This window comes from Scomber scombrus, chromosome 13 (genome assembly GCF_963691925.1).
Source record: "Scomber scombrus chromosome 13, fScoSco1.1, whole genome shotgun sequence".
In the NCBI taxonomy this organism is placed as follows: Eukaryota; Metazoa; Chordata; class Actinopteri; order Scombriformes; family Scombridae; genus Scomber; species Scomber scombrus.
Window position 1 is genome coordinate 13,285,224 of NC_084982.1, and position 22,145 is coordinate 13,307,368.

Here is a 22,145-nt window from a genome sequence, read left to right on the forward strand (position 1 = left end):
AATATTGTACTCTCACCCGTTTTTATATGAAAAGGCATCTGCAGCGAGTACATTAATTTCCATTTAATTTTATAGTTTTTTGCCTACCTAATCACCCACAGTTACATGACGATGTGGTTGAGTGGCTCTAATTACTGATTCACTTCCCACCTGTGCAATTACGAGTCTGCAGAAATAGAGAAATTTTGTGAGGAGAGAGAAAGTATTCTCTCCGCTGTATCAATGAGCAGCGAGGCGTAACATTGTCTTTGTTTGGAGCTGCTTGGCCGTTAAGCCTGTCCAGATCACAGCTTTGAGTTTTGTGGTGGTGATGTGCTCTGTAACATGTGGTTTTTACAAAGTGTAAACAAGGATGCTGACGAGAGGGGGAAAGGATTTCTTCAACATATTTGTCGGCAAACTAGTTGTAACACTTCTGTCAGCATCAATAGATTGAAATTCCATGACATCTCCAACCATATTAGTAACACTATCCGCTTGCGAATGCCTCATTATTGAATTATGCTGCTTAGTTTCATTAGTACTGTAGGACAGTGTCAGAGCTGCTCTATGGATTTTACAGTACATTAGAAGCCTTTCATACTCTTCACTGTGCTTTTATCACTTCATTGCAAATTAGTACTGTTATAATGGAAAATGAATGATGATAATGTTTTGTTTTTAAACAAGACTAATATTCTTCAACCACACTGGAACCCATATGAGGCTAATAATGCTAACATCCTGATGTTTAGCATTTAATATTTACCATTTTATTTTAGCATGTTAGCACTTTTCACAAAGTACTGAGGCTGAGGCTGATAAGAATACATTATCTGGGAACCATGTATGTCTGTGCAATTTTTCAAGCCAATCCAACATGTAAATGTTGACATATGTCATTGGATGAGTGAAATAAAAATTTGACCTGCTGGTGGTCCTAGAGGGCAGGGGGGGTTCAACAAAGATATTAAGATGTATCCTTAGGAGACTTTGATTAGTATCTATAGCTAATTTTATGGCAGTCGATCCAGCCTTTGTCAACATGTTTCTGAACCACAAATGTGAATCTGCTGGTGGTACTAGAGGGAAAGTTATGACATTTTTTTTATGTTTTATCTGTGGTCTGAGTGTGTCATCTGGGTTTTATTGCTAGTAATACTTTAAAAAGTGAAAGCCTTTCTAACATGTGGCAATGTGTCTCTGTATGGATTTACAGCACTGGTCAAAAGTTTGGACACACCTTCCAATTCACTTGAATGAGAAAGTGTGTCCAAAGTTTTGACTGGTATGTGTGTGTGTGTGTGTGTGTGTGTGTGTGTGTGTGTGTGTGTGTGTGTGTGTGTGTGTGTGTGTGTGTGTGTGTTTGTGTGTGTGTGTGTGTGTGTGTGTGTGTGTGTGTGTGTGTGTGTGTGTGTGTGTGTGTGTGTGTGTGTGTGTGTGTGGACCTTTTTTTATCAGGACAAAGTGTGAACAAAGGACAACATGTGTTTTTTTCCTTTTCCTTTTTTTCCATTTCTATACAGTTTCATATTACACCATTAGCTGGTTGACTGAACCACAGATGAGCTATGCTTTACAGAATCCAAATTACACCAGAGCCATTTTTCATCCTGTGGAGCTCTTCACAGGCAAAGAGCCATAGATGGGCCTGTTCACTTTCCTTATTTGTCCTTGTCTGCTGGAGGTTGCCGCTGGCTGACATAGCCTGAATTTAAGTGGACATCAATCTCGATAAAGAGGTAGAGCCCAGAGTAATATTGCCTTCTCTGATTTTTTTCAGCTGTTTAACAAGACAGCACAAATAAGCATGTTTCATATCACAAACTGAAACATTAAACTCCTATATGAAACTAAATATAGGAATCATGTTGTGGTTTCACAATCTGGTGTCTTTTCATTTTACATGTCTATACCCACTGAGGCACAGCCACAGATGTTTTTAAAAACACCGAACAGAATGGGACAAAATGTGTCTGTTTGCATGGCTGTGTTGTGATGATAACAAGATTTCCTGCGGCTGGCCAGTGGCCTATCTCATCACTGCAAAAATGATGCAGGGAAAATTTGGCTCAAAGTGGCAGCCATGCCACAGTGGACTGGACTTCATGCACCCCTCATAAATGAGAGTCATTAATTCTCCATGCAGGTAGAGTTTTCCACATGCAGTGCAGGAGCCACTCTTCCTCTGGGACATAGCCATACCCTGGCCTGTCTCAACCCAGTCAGCCCCACTTCTCATTCTGTCCCGCTCTCTTCTTCCTCTCTCTTTTCCTGTCTCTCTTTTGTCTCTGTCTGCACTCCCTCTGTTATGTATGAAGACAAAGTTCCCAGTTCCCTCTGTTTGTTGAACCCATCTGATAAGTCGCAGATAAGTCACCATTGTTGGGAAAGATTGCCATCATCTCTGATGCTAGAGGCATTCTCCTCTTTCTTCTTATAATGAAATATGAGGTTTTTTCCCAGTTGGCTCCCTCGACCTAAATATCAAGTATTTGCTCTTGACAGTTTTCAAGCTTATGCTTGAATTTATATTTTGTGTGTGTTTGTTGTAAAGTAAGCAGACATACCTGAGGCGGTTGAATTAATTAGCATCTTAATTAGATTAAACAGTAAGCAGTATGGCAATGCCAAGCTCAAATTACTTTAAAGACATACAAAAACAAAGGACTTTGCCTTAATTGCAATTTAGTTTTGAAGAAACGCATTATGACAACTGATCCACATCAGTGTTATAGGTAGGTAGTTGCAATCTTAACTTTTATAGTTTATTCTGCTGGTATTATTTACACTCAGACCATATGGTTGCACAGCCGTGCGACTGAAGTGCTACTGTAGAAAAACTTTCTGCAATGACGAACTGTGTATATTAAAAGCTCAGTGAGCATCACAGGCTATTTGCAATCCACAGTGTAAACAAACAGAAGAGCTCTTCAAAGGCTCAGGCTTCAACATAATTGGAAAGGAAATGGAGCCCGAGCAGAGCTAATGTTTCTCAGCTCTTTTCCTCTGCCATTAGTGATCTCAGGTCCCACAAGAATGAAGAGCTAGACAGGTCTGTTATCAAAGATCTGTAGTGGATTCTAAAATGTACAGTGTCTCCTGTTTCCCTTTAAAGCCTTTGACATACCCAAATTATTAAAATTTTCCAATAAATGCCCTTTACTTTCAGATATTTAGTCTGAGAGAGTTTCAGCCCCAGTTTTCTTGGTCTGAATATTATCTGGTCCTTCACGGCTTGAGAATAAATTATACTATTCTCCTGTGATGGGTGGAGCAGCAAGCCAAAAGAAAAATATATAAGATGTTCTTCGAACAACGTGCTGCATTTTAGTGCAGATTGAATAAACTGTTAAGGCAGTTGTGAACATGTAAGAATTTGTGGTCTCTGTAGTCCCCAAATGACAGGATGACCTAATTCTAGAGTCATTATGACAGCCTACTGGTGAGGTCCTGGGAGGTCTGTGGATTGAGGAACCTCTCCTGACAGATGGCTTAAATACTGTCTTCAGGTCTAGTGTTCGCTAAATTATGAGTTAGTGGTTTGGTGATGTCCAGCCCCCTGTGGCACACCATTCAAATTCAGAACTGCCATTAAAGAGACTGTGGCACATTAATATAAAAGCCCTCTCGAGTTGAGAGCACTTTTGCACTGTTTCATGGCAATATCAATTAACTCACTGAGTCTCTAAAGGTCACCAACAGTAGCCTAACAGGTTTTATAGCCAATGAAATCAAATCTGTTACAGTCAATATTAAATACTTTACATAGACCTTTTTTAAGCAATCAGAGATGCAACTTGAAAGTGATGAAAACAAGTGAGCTCTGCAAAGATGGTAATGGCGAGTCTCTCATGTTCGACAAAGTCTTTTGACTTGTGTCCACACAGTGATAGTAATGAGCCATTGACCTTATTGTAGTCATTGCCTGCAGCGGATGTAAATAAGTGCTTGGCTTTCAAAAGTTCTATTAAATCAATGACTCATCAGTGCTATTTGTTGCATGCAGCATAACTAAATTTTGTTGACTTGATTGAGTTGATCTACATAAAAATTGAATTTGCCCCAAGAAGCATTCATGCTTCATAACTGCGTGTTGATGCACTGTGCTGTGGAGACGGAGGTAATTGACAACACTGTGTAGTAATCAGAAGATACAATATTTTGCACTTTGATCTTTACTTGATATGATTAATAGTGAACGGCATCATTTTTAGGCTTTTTTTCTCAGTCATCTAATATATTCATTGACTAAATGTTTCAGTATAAATTATGTGGATAGTGTTTAACAAAATTCTAATAAATGGAAATCTGCAATGTGGAAACACACTGCATAACAACAAGTTATTCCTCTGGTCGTCAGTAAAAATCAACCCTTTTTATTTTGTGGTCTATGCAGGCTGATGGTGTCTGTCACAGCCTGACACATGGCAACAAATGAAGAAATCATATTCACCAGTTTGACAGCATATGCACTTCATTTACAGAAACACAAGCAAATACAGAAACACAGACAGAAACTATGCACAGAAGCACTGCAGATCTACTGAACACGATGGAAATGTATGCAGGAACATGAGTAGAGTTGTTATTGCTTGTTTCCTGAGATTGTGTTTTTTGCTTTTTCGTTGATCAACGTATTTCTTTATTATCCCCATCTGCCTGTATTTTTCTGAAGTTGCAGTGCACTGGGTTCCCTTTAGTTACCAATATTGGACCCTGCCATATCAAACATGATGTGTCACTAAACATGTGAACAGGACCACATAATGCATTTTACTAACACTGCTGAGAGAACATATAGGTGGTCAGTTATATTCAGTTTCCTGGGTGAAGTAATATCACTGCATAGACTTGAAGCATTGTAGGTTATTTCTGTGTGTGAGTGCTTGACCACTTAGCTGACAGTTTTTTCAGTGTTCCTTTAACTGATATTTTTGTCTTTTCACCTCTCCCTCTCCAAAACACCCCTCCTTTTTCTACCTCTGTTATGACAGATGCCATGCTGCTGGTGGCACAGAGGCTGGAGGGACCTTTCAACATTGAATCTGTCATGGAGCCTATTGATGTCAAGATTTCAGAGGCCATCATGAATATGCAAGATAACAGTGCCCAGGTTTCCTACAGGGTATGTCAATTAGGTTTACTCCCTAGAGAACAAGAGTAACGTGTCAGACAGGTTGTTAAAATCCAACTTTTCACAAACTGAAGAGTGAATAAGGGAACTTGGTATAAGTCATACTGGGCTGTGTCTAAGGTGTGCAGTACAACATGGTCTAATTATGTCCAAGTTTAGGTCTTGTCTTTGAATTATATGTTTCAATTTGGTCAGATAATCTTAGTTCAACTAACAGTAGTTAATGTGTTTCCTGTGTTTTACTGCATTTTTCTTCAGCCACAAAATTGTAGTCAGAAAGCAAAAAAAAATGTAGGTGGTTGTGAAGAATTTTTTCAGCCTACACAGTGTTGGATGCCAGTTCACATTCAAAGCTAAATGCTCTGTTGGCGTTCCCATGCAACAAATGCAGTTTTGTTTATGGTTTAAGTATATGTGGTGTTTTCCCCAAATCCCTAAAAACTTAAGTCTGTCATCTTAAATAGCATTGGTCACAGCCGAGTTGAATCACCTATCAGCGCGGTTACCTCAACTTGACGTAGGGCACTGTCATATCGGTAATGTTGGGTGAATGCTTCACAAGACCTTAACAAAACATCGTGTTTTCCCCTTATTTTCTGCATCCCAAGTAATTTAAGTCCCTTACAATTGGGTGCCCATGTTTTTGTAATTGCAGGTTTTTCAAGGTTGCGGCCAGCCAAAATCCTCAGGAATGACTAGGTCTACCCGTGGTGTTTCGGATGTGTTCAGCGCCCGCTTCAGGCCGTACAGCCCAGAGGAGCGGCCCACCACTGCAGCTGGCACAAGCCTAGACAGACTGGTAAGGAGACAGAGCCAGTGCTGGTGTTTTCAGGCGGGACCCCACTTCAGTGTAAACATCATTTGTCTTTCTCACTTGATACCGTTGATTAAAGCTGGTGATTTGCCATCGTAAGCCCCTGGAGCCGGAAATTAATTCTTTGTACTTGTCCTCCATTCAGGCCCCTCTATCGATTTGTGTTTGTTAACGAATCAACAGCATCACCCCAAGAGAGCAGGGGACGGTGTGGTGCACTGCGTTCATTGGCCCTTCTCATCTCTGTGTACTTGGCAAACAGAAAAGAAAGGGATGAAAGGAGAGATAGATAGATTTTGCGAGGCTGACCATATCAATTGTTTGCCGTAAAGCAAACCTATATTTTCCATCAGATTAGCCTTCTGTTTGTTGGATTGGATCTTGATACATGGATTTCCATCTCAAACAACCTTGAAACCTAAAATGCTGCATTGGGGTAAAGGTTAACACGGAGCTGACAGTCCAATTCAGCTGAGAGACAGTTCTCATCATGGATTACCTTTGCAGCCACAGTGCCCTTCTTTTCTCCCCTCTAGCCCTTTTGAAAGTAAATCTTTGCAAATTATATTTCAGTTGTGTGAGTATTTGCAGTAATTTTTTTAAAATTTGAAATCAAATTTGTACCATTATTTTTTAACGTGACCTTTCAAAAGTACCAAATTCATTAAATCGTTTTCGCGAAACAATGGGTTGTCAGTCTCGCCCACAGTGTTTAAAAAATGCTAAATCGAATGTCTCAGTGCTTTGTGACAGGTTAATACTAAGTTATTAAGTTAATTAATTAAATATTTGAAAAGCAGCCAATTTAGGGTTTTTTTTGTTGTTTTTTTGCCATCTGGTTCTTGGAATCCCAAAACAATAAATGAGTTATTTGTTTTATTCAATACCAATTATGTTTTTGCACAATCTAATTCATTCTCCGCACGTTTTTGATGTGTTATATACAGCATCTGCCTTTTTAGCTCTGCATGTCCATCAACAATTCTCCAATCCTCCACCTACACTTGAATTAATTAAGACTTTCTGTTTCCCTGCCTTTATGCTGCAAACCAGAGGATCATTTGGAATGCGATGCAACACAGTGTAAGGTTCAAAATTTTATACTCTTTTCAGTTGATTTTGCTGAAACTATTGTCTGGTTTATCATTTCATTCATTATGATTGCAAGTAGTAATAAAGTTTCAATATTGTGTGGTTGGTGAGGCATGGGATTTTATTCTTAGCATTTGATATTTACTGTAAACAAGCACTGCGACATGTAAATCCCAGTGGCATGCAGCACCTAGTGTGTTAAGTGTCAGTCATAATCTTGTTTTCATCCCTCATAGCATTCAATTTCACCCAGTCTCATTGAATTCGCAGTATTTTTCTTTAATTTATTAGGGTGTGTAATGCTAGAACTCTTAAGACCTTGGTAATTGCTGCAGGGGTGTATTATGTCATCAAAGCATCAGCTGTCAGTTTTTCGCAGTCAAGTCGCTAACACAACACGGATTGTTGAACACATGCCATGTTGTCCTCAGCTCTCTGGAGACCTAACACGAACCTTCCTCGATTACTATATCTATTCCAAAGACATCCCGGTCTAAAATCCTTATTGCCTTAGCTAATAGAATCAACTCGTCAAGGAAGGCAAATCAGCAGGTGACCTGCTTTATCAGAGCTGGGAGAGGCGATAACTGTGAAGAGCTGATGTGGGAGTGCTGCAACCAGCATCTGCTCTAATGGCACAGTGACGTGGGGGCTGCAGACTGCTCATGAATAACTGGGCAATTAGCCTGCTAGGAGAATCTCACAAGATGGAACTCAGTGACAAGAGTTTATATATGATATACAAGACCGGTGTACCGGCGCAGGAAGTATCATTATCAGCATCCATTTGCCTAAGGAATCCACGCTAATCACGAATAGCAGCTACAGGAAGCTGCTAATCGTGACATTTCTGTAATGTAATGTACTGTAATCTAATGTAATGTGTGGAGATGGGAGTTGTGTTTTGTATTTTGGCTCTGTCTGGTTCACAGCCATTATTTCAGCTGCAGTTATCAGTTGAGAATTTCAGTAAGCGTTTGAAATATGTAATTTCAAATAACAAACAACAACAAGATGTATATTTGGCTGGACAGACTACTTATTATAATTAAATACATTAAACATGCGTTAACTCTCAGAAAAATAATTTTTAGGGGGAGCCAAAACTAAATGTAAACTCAATACTACATTTGATCTCCTTTGGCAAACTGTAAACCTTTTTACACATTCAGCAGATACAGAGTCGAATTTTAAGGCAATTAGATCTGTTTTTTTTGTGTCCACTACTTTCTGTGGGAAATATGTGGCTCTTTAGTTGCTAAATGCTCGACAAAGTTCACAAGCTAGTGGCTAACTTTGTCTCCTTACTGTTTGGTAATGTGTGGGTAATATGCAGTGGGTTTATCAGGCCTTTTTCTGAAAACAGTTGCCGGCTGCATCTGGAACTGAGGTTGATGAGATCGGTGAGAGTGAACCAAGACAGTAAAGTTACAGTTAGATGCTGAAAAGTTCCCTATGCCTGAGGGGAACTGCAGAATCAAGTGACAGTTCTCTGTAGTTTTAGCACTACAGGTGACCCGTCCTACATACAACTGATCATATGAGCCATTGTCAATACAACAATATTGATTATAGTCACTTTAATATTTATGTCTCTATATTTTCCCTGTGAGTGGTAAAAACATGCCTGAAACTCACTTGACTGAAAGGACTGAGACTGCATATCCACCCATATTTTACCACATTTGTCTATTTAGCTGTCAGCTATTTTGTAAAGCAACACAGCATGCCACAACCACTGCAGCCAAATGCTGAGGTGTGGAAATACTGTATGTTAAGATGCCTTCTTTTTTTTTTAACTGCCACTAGATACTGGCTCTAAAAGCACCTCAACTGTAAAGTCAGTAAGAAAACTTGCATCCCAACAGTTGTTATATAATAACTTTTAATAACCATATAAAAATTGTAAACAACAAACAGCAGCTGTAGTCCCGCTACATTAAGTTCCTGATAATGAGCTCTGAAATAGTGTCAAATACTGAAGGCATTGCCAAACTAAAGTCATGCAGCATCTGTAAACATGCAAAGGTTAACCTAACTGAGGACTATTTTATGAAGTCAATTAGTAATTAACTCAGTGGGGTCCTGCTGGTTGAGTGGTTAAGAAGCAGCCAACTGAAATTGCTGCATGCCATCACACCCCTCTGTTTTCTGTCCCCCTATTCCGCCATACTGTAGGACAAAGGCAAAAATGCCTCTTTTATATCATTCATAGGAGAATGAATGGAAAACAGGCTTTTTATTTTTGTGTCTCCCTTAAACACCATGTAACAGACTAGGGTAACTTGCTTATGATTTGCTATTCTCTACTTAAGGTGCCAAAAGTTATGTTCAGACAGTGAAATACAACTGTCATCAGTGTGATGAGTCATGTAGCAAAAATATTAAACTACTTAAGTGGTGGCAGTGTGGTTTCCAGCTGTTGAATTATGTCAGTTAAGGCCATATGTTCCAGATACCACACACATCTGCTGTGAACTCACTCCTGCAGCTAACCGCCAGCTGCCAAATTTTAGACTGCAAAACACTGGATGTTGATAATAGCAATGAAACTAATGTTACGCAAACTGTGCTGAAAATTAATTAATAGTCTAGTTATAGCCTATTTTTATATATTACTCACATGTTAAGAGTTTGATGTACAGCACCAGTCAAACATTTGGGCACATTTTCTCATTCAGGTGAATGGGAGAGTCAAACTTTTGACTGGTACTGTATTCCTACTGAGATCCTGTAGTGGACATCACAGACTGTAATTATGCTCCACTAGCAGGCTAGAAATATACTCTTCTCTGCCCTGCAGCACACAGACACATTTATACTGACTGCTGAAATAGCTATTCACATGAGATAATCTTAACAAATACATTTTTTATTATGGTAGCCACATAAAAGCCCAGAAAAAATGAACAGAAGGATGCAATAATCATTTTATAAATTGTGTTTTTTTATATTTAAATAGTAAACATTCTTAGTAGACATTCTTCAAAAACAGCATTTGGACTAATTATAGAAGTGTAATAAAATGAGTCAGGAAATATGCATGTATAGTAGGCCACTCAACTAAATAGAATCAGTTAAGGTTTACTGCACACAAGATGGTCTGCATCATAACTGGACCTTGTACAAGTGTGACTACAGTATGCCAAAATCATTTTGGCCACTTGAGTTTGGTCATAATTTTTGGCCAAATGAGGCCTCCAACAGGATTTATTGTTCACCGTGGTGGCATTAGCTATTTGTGAATTACCATTTTTTTCATTTGTTTAGTTCTGCAGTTTTAGAGAGATTGCTCACCAGGTCACTAGGTCCACATTTTTAGAGTTGATTTGCCTGAGATTTCATGAGAATATACCATTGTTTTGGCATGTAATCAACTGTAAATTCCCTGAAGAAAAAAGGTGATTAGTGACTAGAAACCAGTCCCATGTAATGACTGATTTAGACAATAGGCAGTCAAATCCCCCCGGCCCCCTCCCCCCATCAGTTGGTTCTTAACAGTCTTTATGAAAGGGTCCCAGCTTGTCTTACTGTGTATTGTATAAAACTGTAAAATATTTTTTCCAGTATCTGTGAGGAGAGAGGTGTCTGCAATCATTGGTGTTGGCACATTTTTTCCAGGGATCATAAAATGTGCCAATTACAAGTCATTGGAGGCCTGATTTACCTGATTTATTATGAAATATCACTCAAATACAGGAAATCATAGTAACTTTTGTTTTTACCCAAATGCTTTCTGTCATTGTGGATGTCTTAATTGAAACTGCTGCTATTATTGTTTTCCTCATGCCTCTGTGCCGTACGTTACAAACAGGTGTTAAAGTGTTAGTCTCATCTAGCAGCTGCTTTGTACAATCATTAGTGTGGCAGCGTTTAACTGTTTATCCTGCGGCAGGGACATGACTGGGTTCCCTGGGAGAGCACATCTTTGTTGTCCCACACATTGTCCTCGTTTACATTTTGGCACAGAATAATTACCCGTGGCAGTGACACTGCTCAGGCTTGTGAAAGTTGACAGTAGTTTAAAGTGTCCTTTGATAAGAACTTCTTCTCTGGATTTAGCGCCAACTTTGCAAGTGGAAGGGATGGCAGGGAGGGCATTCATTCATTTCTGGAGGAGCGACTCCACCTCCAGCTCAATGAGCCATGACTGTTTAATTGCCTGACATTCTGTCAGCGCACACACCCTCAAAGCTCTGAGAGAAATGGAGATTTGAAAGTCCAAAGAGGGGATAAAGGCACAACAGACTGTTAGGCTCAGAGGCGCTTTTTAGATAAGAGGTGAAGCTTTAAATTTGACATTTGTAACAAGTTTGGTGCAGTTCAATTTAGTGCAGTTTTATTGGTGCTTTTTGTTCTCCTTGTGTAATACAGAGTTCACAATTTATCAGTATGGCACCAATAACAATGAGAGAAAGACACAAGCAGGACAAGACCGTACAAAAAAAGCCCGTAAGGAACCATTTTTGTCAAAGAATAAATAATTTGACCCACAACTTTATGTCCATATTCATGTCCAACTACATGTACATGTTCTTCCCTCCAAAAATTTAAACCCAAGTCAGCAATGGCCAGCTCAAACATCTTCGATAAACTCAGAAAGCTTCTTCAGGCCAATTCATTTCTATGTATATAGATAACACTTATTGTCACTTTTTGCACAATTTCAAGATTTTTTTATAAGGACGTCAAATTTAGTTGTATTAGACAAGGACTTGCCGAGGCTTCTAGTAATAGAAGAGACAAAATGTGAGAAAATACAATTCAGTTGCCGATAATTGATTAGTCCTTTTATCCATCACAAATGTTGAATGTTGAATGTTTCTTATATTCAAAATCAGCAATAATATTTTTGTTTTTCTGTGTAGAAGCTGATTATTGTGACTATACACCAAATGCAAAAACTATAATTGTAAACAAATTATAGCTCCCCTTTTATCCACACAGATATAATTTATTCCTGTCTTTCTCCGTCTCACCATGTCAAACATTTTTTGTGAAGTTGGATAAAGTAGTCCACAATCAACAGTGTATCAACAGAATCCAACATGCATTCAGGCATACACCCTAAAGGTAGTCTCACCACAGCAATTTCAGACTTGAAGCTCAGCTTGTAATCAAAAAACACAAAATATGCAAAATATTAGAGAAAACACTTTTCATTCAATCTGCAGGACCCTTTTGAAAACACACTCACTGTAGTTTACAACCGAGGACCACATGAGGATTAAAGGATAGGTTCACAATTGTTCATGGTTGTATTAAAACAACAGTCAGGTACCCACATGAACACTGAAAGACAGTTTCACTGTAATCATTTCTCCTGTTCATACTGGCCTTTAACAGATCCCCTTCAAATGCTCTGGCAATGTAAGTGATGAGGGCCAAAATACACGTGTCCATTCAGTCATGTTGTGCAAAAATGCATTTAAAAGATTATTTAAAGCTTATATGAGCTATGTGTTTCCTAGGACAGTGTTTCCCTGTTTAGCTGCGGTGGAAGTATAGTACCAAAAAGAGGGATTTTGGCACTAAAAAGACTAACACTGAAAGATATCACTTGATATGACCCATTTAGACACCTGAAGCTTCATAGGCTTCAGATAAACCTTTAAACACATTTTTTGCACAGAAGGAGGACTGTGGATTTTGTCCCCATGATCCCATTACATTGTAAGTGCATTATGAAGGGATCCTCTATGGACAGTATGAACAGGAGGAATGATTATGGCAAAAAACCCAGTTTATTTCTTCTGTGTTTTGTCATGCCTTTGCTCTCTTTCTCATGGAATTCTGCATAGTTTAACTTCCTCAGAGTTATTGAAATAAAATCACTTAAGACAGAAAAAGCACTCTTTAGTTGAACTATTCATTTATTTATTTTTGGCCCTGGTCCCAAATGAAATCATATTAGTAACCCCTGGTGCACACCGCCCACCCGCTCACTCATTACAGATTCTGAATGTGATGGGTAATTGGCTTGTGATGATTAATGTGGAAAAAATACAAATCAGAGTTGCCTTTATTAGTCACTAACCACACCGGTGAATCCCTGAGATTGTGCTCCCACCTGGCTACCTTGATCTAAACACCTCCCTGTAGTGTAATTTAGAGACAGAAGTAACTTGTGGTGTGGCGCCACAAGTGGTTTCACAACCAAAAAGGTTGAAAATCACTGTTCCAGACAGTATAAGTGTGAAATATGATTAATTTTGCTGATTTGAATTGTTTTGTTGAGTTCAGTACAATATGAAAATGTCCTATAGTTTGTTCACTTTTTTCTTTGTTAAGCGATCACTTCACTGTACCACTGCTCAGTTCTGACTCCAACTGTCTTCAGTTCGAACGTTATGTTTGGTACAGTTCAATTCGGCTTAGAAGTTATCTTTTCGTGACTGTTTATGTGTCTTTTGTAGTATTGTGTCTTACAACTGAGCTGACACTGAAATAGGTTTTCCTCACTGTAATCATTCCTTCTGTTCATACTGGCTATTAAAAGATCCCCTCCAAATGCTATTTCAATGTAAGCGATGGGGGCCAAAATTCTACAAAGTGTCTACAAAGTGATTTTGCAATATCATGCTTTCAGTCTCAGGTGAAGGGAGCTCTATAGCTAAAAACTACTGACTTGATTAGTGACAATGAAGAGTCAGTGTAATTCGATTTTTGTCAACAATTTATTCATTCATGTATAGAACACATTTACCAGGAAGCCAAAGAAATTGTAGATACACCTCAGAATTTCTGAGTCAGACATACAGTTAACATAAACTTCAAAAGTTGAATGTAGTGTGCCGTATAACAAGACTGTGCACTTGTTATATCCTCAGGTCTGCTGCACACCATCTTGCCCAGGTGCTTTTTAGCAGCAGGGAGACAGTCAAGTCAGAAAGAGGCAGTCACTAGACTCTTGGTTAGTCCTTTCACAAAGAAAAGGTAGCAGCATGGTAGATCAATTTACAATCGCTGCCTTCCAGAGATTTGCACTTGAATTTCAGTCTTCACCATGTTTGCCTTTTTTCCCTTTAAGTGCTCTCGTTTTCTACCACCATGCCATGCAGGTCAGTACACTGCTTCTACCAGAGGTGTACTGTATTAGGTGTGATTGTATTTGTTGGAGTATTTTTCTTTTCATTTCAATCAGCAACGGTTCAACTAGCCTGCCATTACCTCTGATTAGGAATGTGTGTGTGAATAGTGTGACTAAATTAATAGATAAATAAATGAATGTAAGGTGAAAAAAGGACATTTTTCAGCAAAATGCCCAGAACAATCTATCCAGCAGCATACTAAATTGTATCTACATATGGTGTGATAGAAACTGCAATATTACTTTTATTCTCTGCCAACTTTTTAATTATTCATCACTATAGTCAGTACATGGATAACTTACAATATCTTAACACTAAGTCAAATTGAATATTCATGCACACATTCTTTTCTGTCTCTTATTCTTGAGCCATGTTCAGTAGGAAGCACTGAGTAAAACATCCGTATGTGGTTTGTGAAGTCAGTTGTCAGGAAAAAGCACAACCACCGTCTTTCCCAAAATCTTGACCCTGGCATTATGTTTGTGAGGTCCAGGAACATGTCAAGCCACTGAGACATTCTTGTTTTGGATACAGTTTAATGGAAGTAAAGTGGGCCTATCCACAGTTCCTTTCTCTGTGTTGTTGTATCTACTGACTCTTGCCCAAGCCATGCAATTATGTAGATTCCACAGATTCTAACAAAACTCGTGCTTTTTCTTAGACCACACAAAAATAAATAGTCTAAAAGTGCACATGTGGCATGATCCTTCAGTGTACTATTACATTTTACAGTCAATTTAACAATTTCCTCAGTGTGGGGGGTACCCAAGCATGAATATGTTCCTGCAGAAAATGATAACGTGACAAATTCCACATTTAACTAAATCATCATCTCAGCACCACCTGTAAATGGATTGGAAATTATTTGCTCTGACTTTGTGTGTAATCCAAACACTTTAATCATTTTTGGCAGAGAAATGTGAAGAAACCAAAAGATCAAACAGGACTTTCAATGGTTCATTTGTGACTGGATGATAGATATTATGAAAGGTCAATTTCTCTTACATTTTAAACACATGAATGATCAGTTCCCTTTTCAACCAACCACCTGTGCAGTGCACACTAGTCACACCACTATACTATAGTGGGTGGTCTTTTCAATTGATTTTGAACATGAAAGAGCAAAACAAAGTGCATGCAAGACGTCAAGGCACAGTTATCTTTGTCAGATAGCTCAGTTTACAGAAAATGAAAAGCTTGTAGCATTGCACCACATGCAGATATTCTACATTTCACAATGGCAGAGACCTTAAGGCATTGCACCGGTCCACTATTTGCACTGCGTGTTTGTCCAAGCATTCACATTAGTGTCTCAGAACAGCCTGACAGAAGCATCTCATTACGCTGTTCAGAAAAAAGCTCAATTACTCATGGTTTGATATAAGCATTACGACATTTGAAGCTTGTAATGGTTACGAGTTGTCCATTGGAAAACAGGGAAGCTAATGTAGGATGAGCAATCAACATGGCTGAAGGTGTTCAAATCACCTGTGAACATGCAACATCCAATGTGTTAGTATCTTTTTAAATGTATTTGTTATAACTATTTTTAATTGTCAACAAGAGGCACATTAGGCTGAGTGAACTATTGCTTGAGAAACACTTACAAAATACAATTTCCTGAAGCCATGGTAGAGGTGATAATCATAAATTTCAATAAGATAAGAAATTCTATTAAAGGTACGGAGATCTTAAAATGTTGTGGATTAATTGAGCTTTGTGCAGAAGAGTTGAATTAACTCAACCTGTTAACTCAATCAGTACCACTGTTGACGTCTACAAGGCACATATAACCACTAGCTGCTCCAGTGGAGCCTGTTGGGTGTTATATGTACAGATCACACTGTCGTGGCACTGGGCAGCTTCCTGTTGTAAAAGCCAAATCAAGTCAGTTTTATTTACATAGTGCCAAATTACAGCAGAAGTTATCTCAGGGCACTTTTCATATAAAGGTCTAGACCGCACCCTTTAATTTAGGGAGACCCAACATTCCCCCATGAGCAAGCACTTCACGAGGGCAGCAAGGAGAAACTCCCCTTTGACGGGAAGAAACCTCAAGAACCAGCCTCTGTGTGAACAGCCATCTGTCTTGACTGGTTGGGTTGAGAGAGACAGAGGGAGGGGGAGAGAGAGAGAGGGACAGATATAGCGATGCACAGTAATAACAACAACAACAATACCAAGAACGATAATAATAAAAAATATAACTTATAATAATAATAGAAGCAGTGGGTGTCGAGCAGGACCATTGGACAAGCAGGTGGCCAGCAACCACAGATAGAGATTCTACAGCTTCAGAGGCAGGAAAACCTGCAAGATGAGAAAGCACAAGACTACGGAATAAAGACAAGTTAGTAACATGCATTAATAGGACATGAATGCATAAAGATGTAGAAAGAAAGGAGGACAGAGTATGTATGTATGTAATTGTGTGAGCGAGGAGTAAGATGTTCCTTGAAAAGAGCGTTCAGCCAATAACAAAGAAAAGGTTTAAGAAGGCCAGTTTGTGTGGGTGTATAACCATTCAGATGAGTCTCGCTTCTTGCACGCTACAAGGCAGATTGCTGTACAGTCAATACTGCACACACAAGCAGATGAGAACAACAAGATCTGTTTTTTTTTAAAAAGCAGACACAATTGTGGCTTTAAGCATAAGTAAAAAGTCTCACCTTTATGTAAATAGGAAGTAAAACGCTGTTTCATCACATAACCATCATCTTTGTGTCAGGAGATAAGATATAATTCAATAGTGTGTCTTATGAACATGCACAAAGATGTATCCCATAGCATCACATCACAACCAAGACTATCAGAGGACTGGGGTTGCAGACATACTGTACACCAAAGCTTTATCTTCCTGGTTCTGTAGTGAGATAAAGACATCACACATGCTGCACTGAGCCAAAAGGTTTAACAACTGATGAATACTTATCATCCACAGTTCACCGTTGTCATTCATTGTTGTCATTCACAAGGCAACAGAATACAGACGCTGCAGTTTTGTGGTATGTGTTTTAACCAGATGGCTACAAGCGGACCTCATAATTTAAATTTTAAAGTTAATTTTATTTGTTTCTATTTATCAATATAATTTAAAAAACATATGTTCAACAAATATAAAATAAATCTCTCAGGAATCCTGTTAGAGATAAAAGACATTTAAGGTATTTAATATGCAACAGTAATGCTTCATAAATTGAAAAAAAGAATGCAGTTGACATACTGTAAATGCATTCATTACGATATTTCAACTGTAATCCACTATGTATGATCAGCTATTATGCTGCTCTTTGTTAGACGAGTTGCCTATTATTTCTTTTGAGATGACATTGTAGTATTGGTACGGATAGTTGATCTATATTATTAAACCTTTCTAAGTGATCCCGTGTTAGGTTAAAATCAAATTGAATCACTGCACACTGAAATGACTTTACTGTGACTTCATTAGCAGCAAATGTGCCTATACGTAGTTGGAAAAGCTACGTGTATGCAAGGCGTTGTTTGCTTCTACTAATTTAATCTAAATAATGTCATTTCAGTAAAAAAAAAAAAATAGCATATTCAATTGCATCTTCTGGATTTCATCCAGGTGGATGTGAGACACTTGAAAACTGTAAATGCAAGGTTTCTGGAATAGATAGACACCATTCAACCAGTTGTTGTTTTTGCCATGCTCTGGTTTTTTTTGGAGTTGTTAATAAATGCTTAGAAAGTACAACTCTGGTTTATGAAATAAAGGCAAACAGTGAGAGAAAGGGAGGTACAGTAGGGAGTGAATTTCCATTTATTATGCAATGGAAAATGATTTCCATTGCTTTAATAAATTAGCTACTATCATATTGCTTTTATGTTTTCATATGCTATCACGTGTGAATGTTATTATTCATCCCTCTATTAAGGCTAAATGATAGTCAACCAGCTGCTATAATGCCAACACCACAATTTGTTTCACGAAAAAGATCAGTGATTGTTCAATCTGTGTTAAACAGTGTTATTTATTCTTTTGGTTAGAATCATTCCATTCAAAGTCCCTTATTGCACATGGACTAATGCTGGTGCCATAGAGGCTCTTCTACTTTTCATATCTGTCAATACATTAATGAGGTACATTGGCCCCATTACACTCTAGGCTGCCTGCCTCTCTGGGGAACAAGGGCAGCAGGGAGAGAGCAGGCCTACTGATGATTGCTCTGTTCTCCACAGAGCATAGCTTCCCTTTAATCATCTCCCTTTTTCAAACTTCTCCTGTCATAGCCTTGGGCGAATCACAAGTACAAACTCACCACTGTTTCATCAATATTCTGTCATTCCTCTTCACCGTGGGATCATTGTGTGATAAATTTTGCTAACCATGATAAACCATATTGCCTAAGTGTGCAGTTACCCTGGGACTGAGCGAATGGTTTGAGGCAGTATTATGTAAAACAGGCTTCTCAATATGACCTACTGCCCACTGACAGTATGTAAATACAACATAAAGCAAAACAACATTCTGCAGTGTGTCATTTATGAGAGTAGAGACCTGATCATGTTGTACATGTTTCATGTAAAATGCTGTATGGACAAAATTTCAGTTTGTAAGAGGCCAGTTAAGGTTGATTGATCTCCAACATGTGTTTATTGACTTGATTAATGATGCATTTTTCTAACCACCAATGCCCCCTTGTGCTTTTTTTTTTTTTTTTTTTTTTTTTTTAAATCACTGTATTTTCTTTGTAATACTCGGGAGTGATCAAGCCTGATCAAATTAATCTGTAAATTGGTATTTGGTAATTATTCATCTCAAAATATTTTCAGCTATTTTTGGAGCCAACACTTTCTTTTCTCTGTTTTTCAGGGCACACAGAGATTTGCCATCACATTAAATTAAAGACATGATGAATTATTTCTCCTACAACAGTTATGAAAGTTGGAAATAAAGTTGTGTCTCCAGGGTGTTCAAAACTAGTATAGAATCAAAACTAAATCTGACAGTATGCAGCAAAGCCATTATAATGTACTTGTGCACTTACATCAACATACCGCACAGTATGTCTTTGAGGCAGCAGTTTTTAAATCTTACAGCATGTGTAACACTGTGATAGTGATACATATTCATTACTTTTGTCTATTGCCTCAATAGTATCTGCCTCTTGTCCTCAGTTCCTGTCAGATACACCATTGAGATAGAGCTTGCAGCACTTCTGCTGCTAGTAAAAATCTGGGTGGCAAAGTCAACACAAATGCAAATTAAAAGGGAATTTTGAATAACAATAGAATTTCACTTAAAGTCAAGTATCCATTCCCCAGAAGCAGTGTAATAACGATCTCACAGCGCTGTCACTGACAGTGCTGTCACCAGGAGATATAAGAAAGATATATGCGCTGCCCAGGCTGAGGCTTTGTTCAGACGTCCATGTTAAATCATCTTATAGTGTTCTGCTGTGGCAGATTTATGCCAGGACATAATCAGTTGTAATCAAGGGAAACAAGGAGGGTGGATCCAGCTGTGAGTTAAAGAAAGTCCAATGGCCCACAGAATGGTGCTAAAAATGGCTTTACCGTGAGTGCGGCAGTGGAGAACAAAAAACACCACTGCGTTGTCATATCAAACCACATTTTAGTTTGCATGTGGTTGTACTGTTTTCTAAACATGACTAGCTTTGGTGTAGCATTCCCATCTGTGTGAACACTGCAAGATAAACAGCTGGGCGATGCCATTTTGGTCTCATCTATTGTGAAGTCACAGAGGGGAAACATGTTTGCTTTTGCCCTCTGTTGATGGATATTGATTGGATGAAAACAGTCCACGTCTATATGCACTCTGGTAGTTACCTGCTCTAGGCAGAACAGCCAAGTCACCTTTGAGATGAATGTTTCCAGACAAGGACAAAAGGCTAACACAAAAGACCGCTGCTATCACTGAGGTCTTTTTCTTGGTGTTCTTTAGGCTTGCCAAAATTATATCTACCAATTTTTTTAACATGCTTTACAGCCAGATAAAGGTCTTGGTTGAGAGAATCTGCTGTTTATGGGTAGACCTGAACCAACAGCGAGGACTTTATGACACGTTAGACACTGGATTAAATAGCCATGTTCGGGGACACACACCAGCGGGGCCTCAGCACCATGATACTCGACACTCGCTGTTGATCTGTTGGCTGCATTACCACATAGTGCACCTAGCCCTAGAGGAGAGTGTATTAGTCTTTAGGATCAACAATATAACTATCAAGAATGTGATGAAGAGACAGAGTTATTCTTGCTGTGGCCTTCCTCCTCGTGAGAAACTATTCAGTCTGTCCTCAAAGCGGTCATTGGTCAGGGAGAGACTTATGGCATGGCCCAGAGGTCTGGTATGAGCGGAACCGACTCCCTGACCTCTGTAATTGAGATGCAGGAAGAATACTGCATTCGTATCAAATGAAAAACTATTTTAACGCAGACAGGAGGGGCAGTTGCCAGGGAAAATAAGTTGATCGAGGAGTTGACTGCCCCTTGTGGGTTAGTGGTGAGACCTGCTGCCGAGTCTATGATTAGATTGAACATGCACTAATTTAGCTCAGAGTCACAGCAGAGGGATATGCTCAGTGTCAAGAAGGGATGACATCCCCAGATGGTAGCTTGAAAAAGGACAAATTGTTAATTTAACAAGATAGCGGTGTTTTAACTAGCAGGAGACAGAAGAGAACACCCAATAAGCTGTTTTATGTGTTCGTGAGAGGGAAAAAAAGGGAGATTTACCAGCCGGCAGAGCTGCCAGGGGAGACAATGATCACTGTAGGTCAGCTTTGGCAGTGCTGTGAGGGTGGTATGTGTGTGTGCGTGTGTGTGTGTGTGTGTGTGTGTGTGTGTGTGTGTGTGTGTGTGTGTGTGTGTGTGTGTGTGTGTGTGTGTGTGTGTGTGTGTGTGTGTGTGTTTGTGTGTGTGTGTGTGTGTGTGTGTGTGTGTGTGTATGTTTTCAGACTAAAAGTTAGAGAGATAGTCTAGCCACATATTTCTTTTTTCTTTTTTTTTTTATTGAAAGGCAGATAGCGCGTCAGGGCATCATCCCACAGCCAGATAAGCGCCTAGGCTCCTGACATTGTGCTGTTGCCAGGAGTGTGACTGCAGCTTCAAAGCCAGTGACACGTCAGCTTTTGATCTGAGAATAAGCAAGGGCATCTGAAAACCACTGGTCCAAGTACAGCTCACTTCACATGTCTACGCCAAGCTGAAAGGTGGCAACCAGCTACCACCCTGTTAGCATGCATGCAGAGAGCCACAGAGACTCATGACCTGCCTGTGTGCACTAAGCTGCACGCACATACACAAGGCCGATGATAAATATTGTTAAGAAATATTTTAAGTGTCTGTAAACACTCAGATTTCAAGGCATCAAATGCCATTATGTCATTGACTCATGCGGCTGTTTTTAGAAATAATTACTCTCTGCAAACATTTGCCCATGTTTGTCTATTTGAGTTAGCCAATTACTTTTTACAGTGAGTAAATATTGTACTGTATATCTAATATGTTTGGGGCGGATTTCATTTGTGGTGAAAATAGCAAGTTTAAAGGTACGCTTGTGTTTGAATCATGACAGTCTAAGCTGTGTGAGCTGCCATAGATTACAGGCTATTTTCAGTGCTGTTTACTGCTGAATTAATCTTCTGTATTGTGGTTTAGTGCTGTTTAGTAAACTTCCTGTTTTCCTGTTCCTGAAGAAACAATCAATCTGATGGATGTGATTAAATTTGTGATTGAATTATGTTTATTAAAACAGGTGTAATTTAAGCAATCACAATCATGCCCTGCAGCTCGTTGTAGTGGTTGTACTCAAGATATATGAATTGAAAACATGGAGGATAGGTGGATGAGGACAGTTGTAAGAAGAATCCAGAGACAACTGGGAATATATACCTTCATATCACAGTGAGAGAAAGAGAGAAACCAGAGGCTTTATTCTCAAAGATCCTCAGAATAGGAGTTCTGGTATAAGATCTCGGGTCAGGTAGCCATGAAACCTTCACTTTCACTTAGGACTGAGGTAACGGAGAGAAAGACCAAAGAA

General features: G+C 39.0%; 1 protein-coding gene across 2 annotated transcripts in view; it reads left to right on the forward strand.

Annotated features, from left to right (window-relative positions):
* The window catches only part of LOC133993420 (glypican-6-like), a 90,722-nt gene that overhangs the window by 59,100 nt on the left and 9,477 nt on the right, over nucleotides 1-22,145 (forward strand). The window contains exons 5-7 of one of the 2 annotated variants that reach the window (XM_062432362.1): nucleotides 4,977-5,107; nucleotides 5,772-5,915; nucleotides 6,984-7,013. In XM_062432362.1, coding sequence (XP_062288346.1) covers nucleotides 4,977-5,107; nucleotides 5,772-5,915; nucleotides 6,984-7,013 — 305 coding nt within the window. The remainder of the gene's footprint in view (nucleotides 1-4,976; nucleotides 5,108-5,771; nucleotides 5,916-6,983; nucleotides 7,014-22,145) is intronic. The other variant, XM_062432363.1, reaches the window with a different exon arrangement.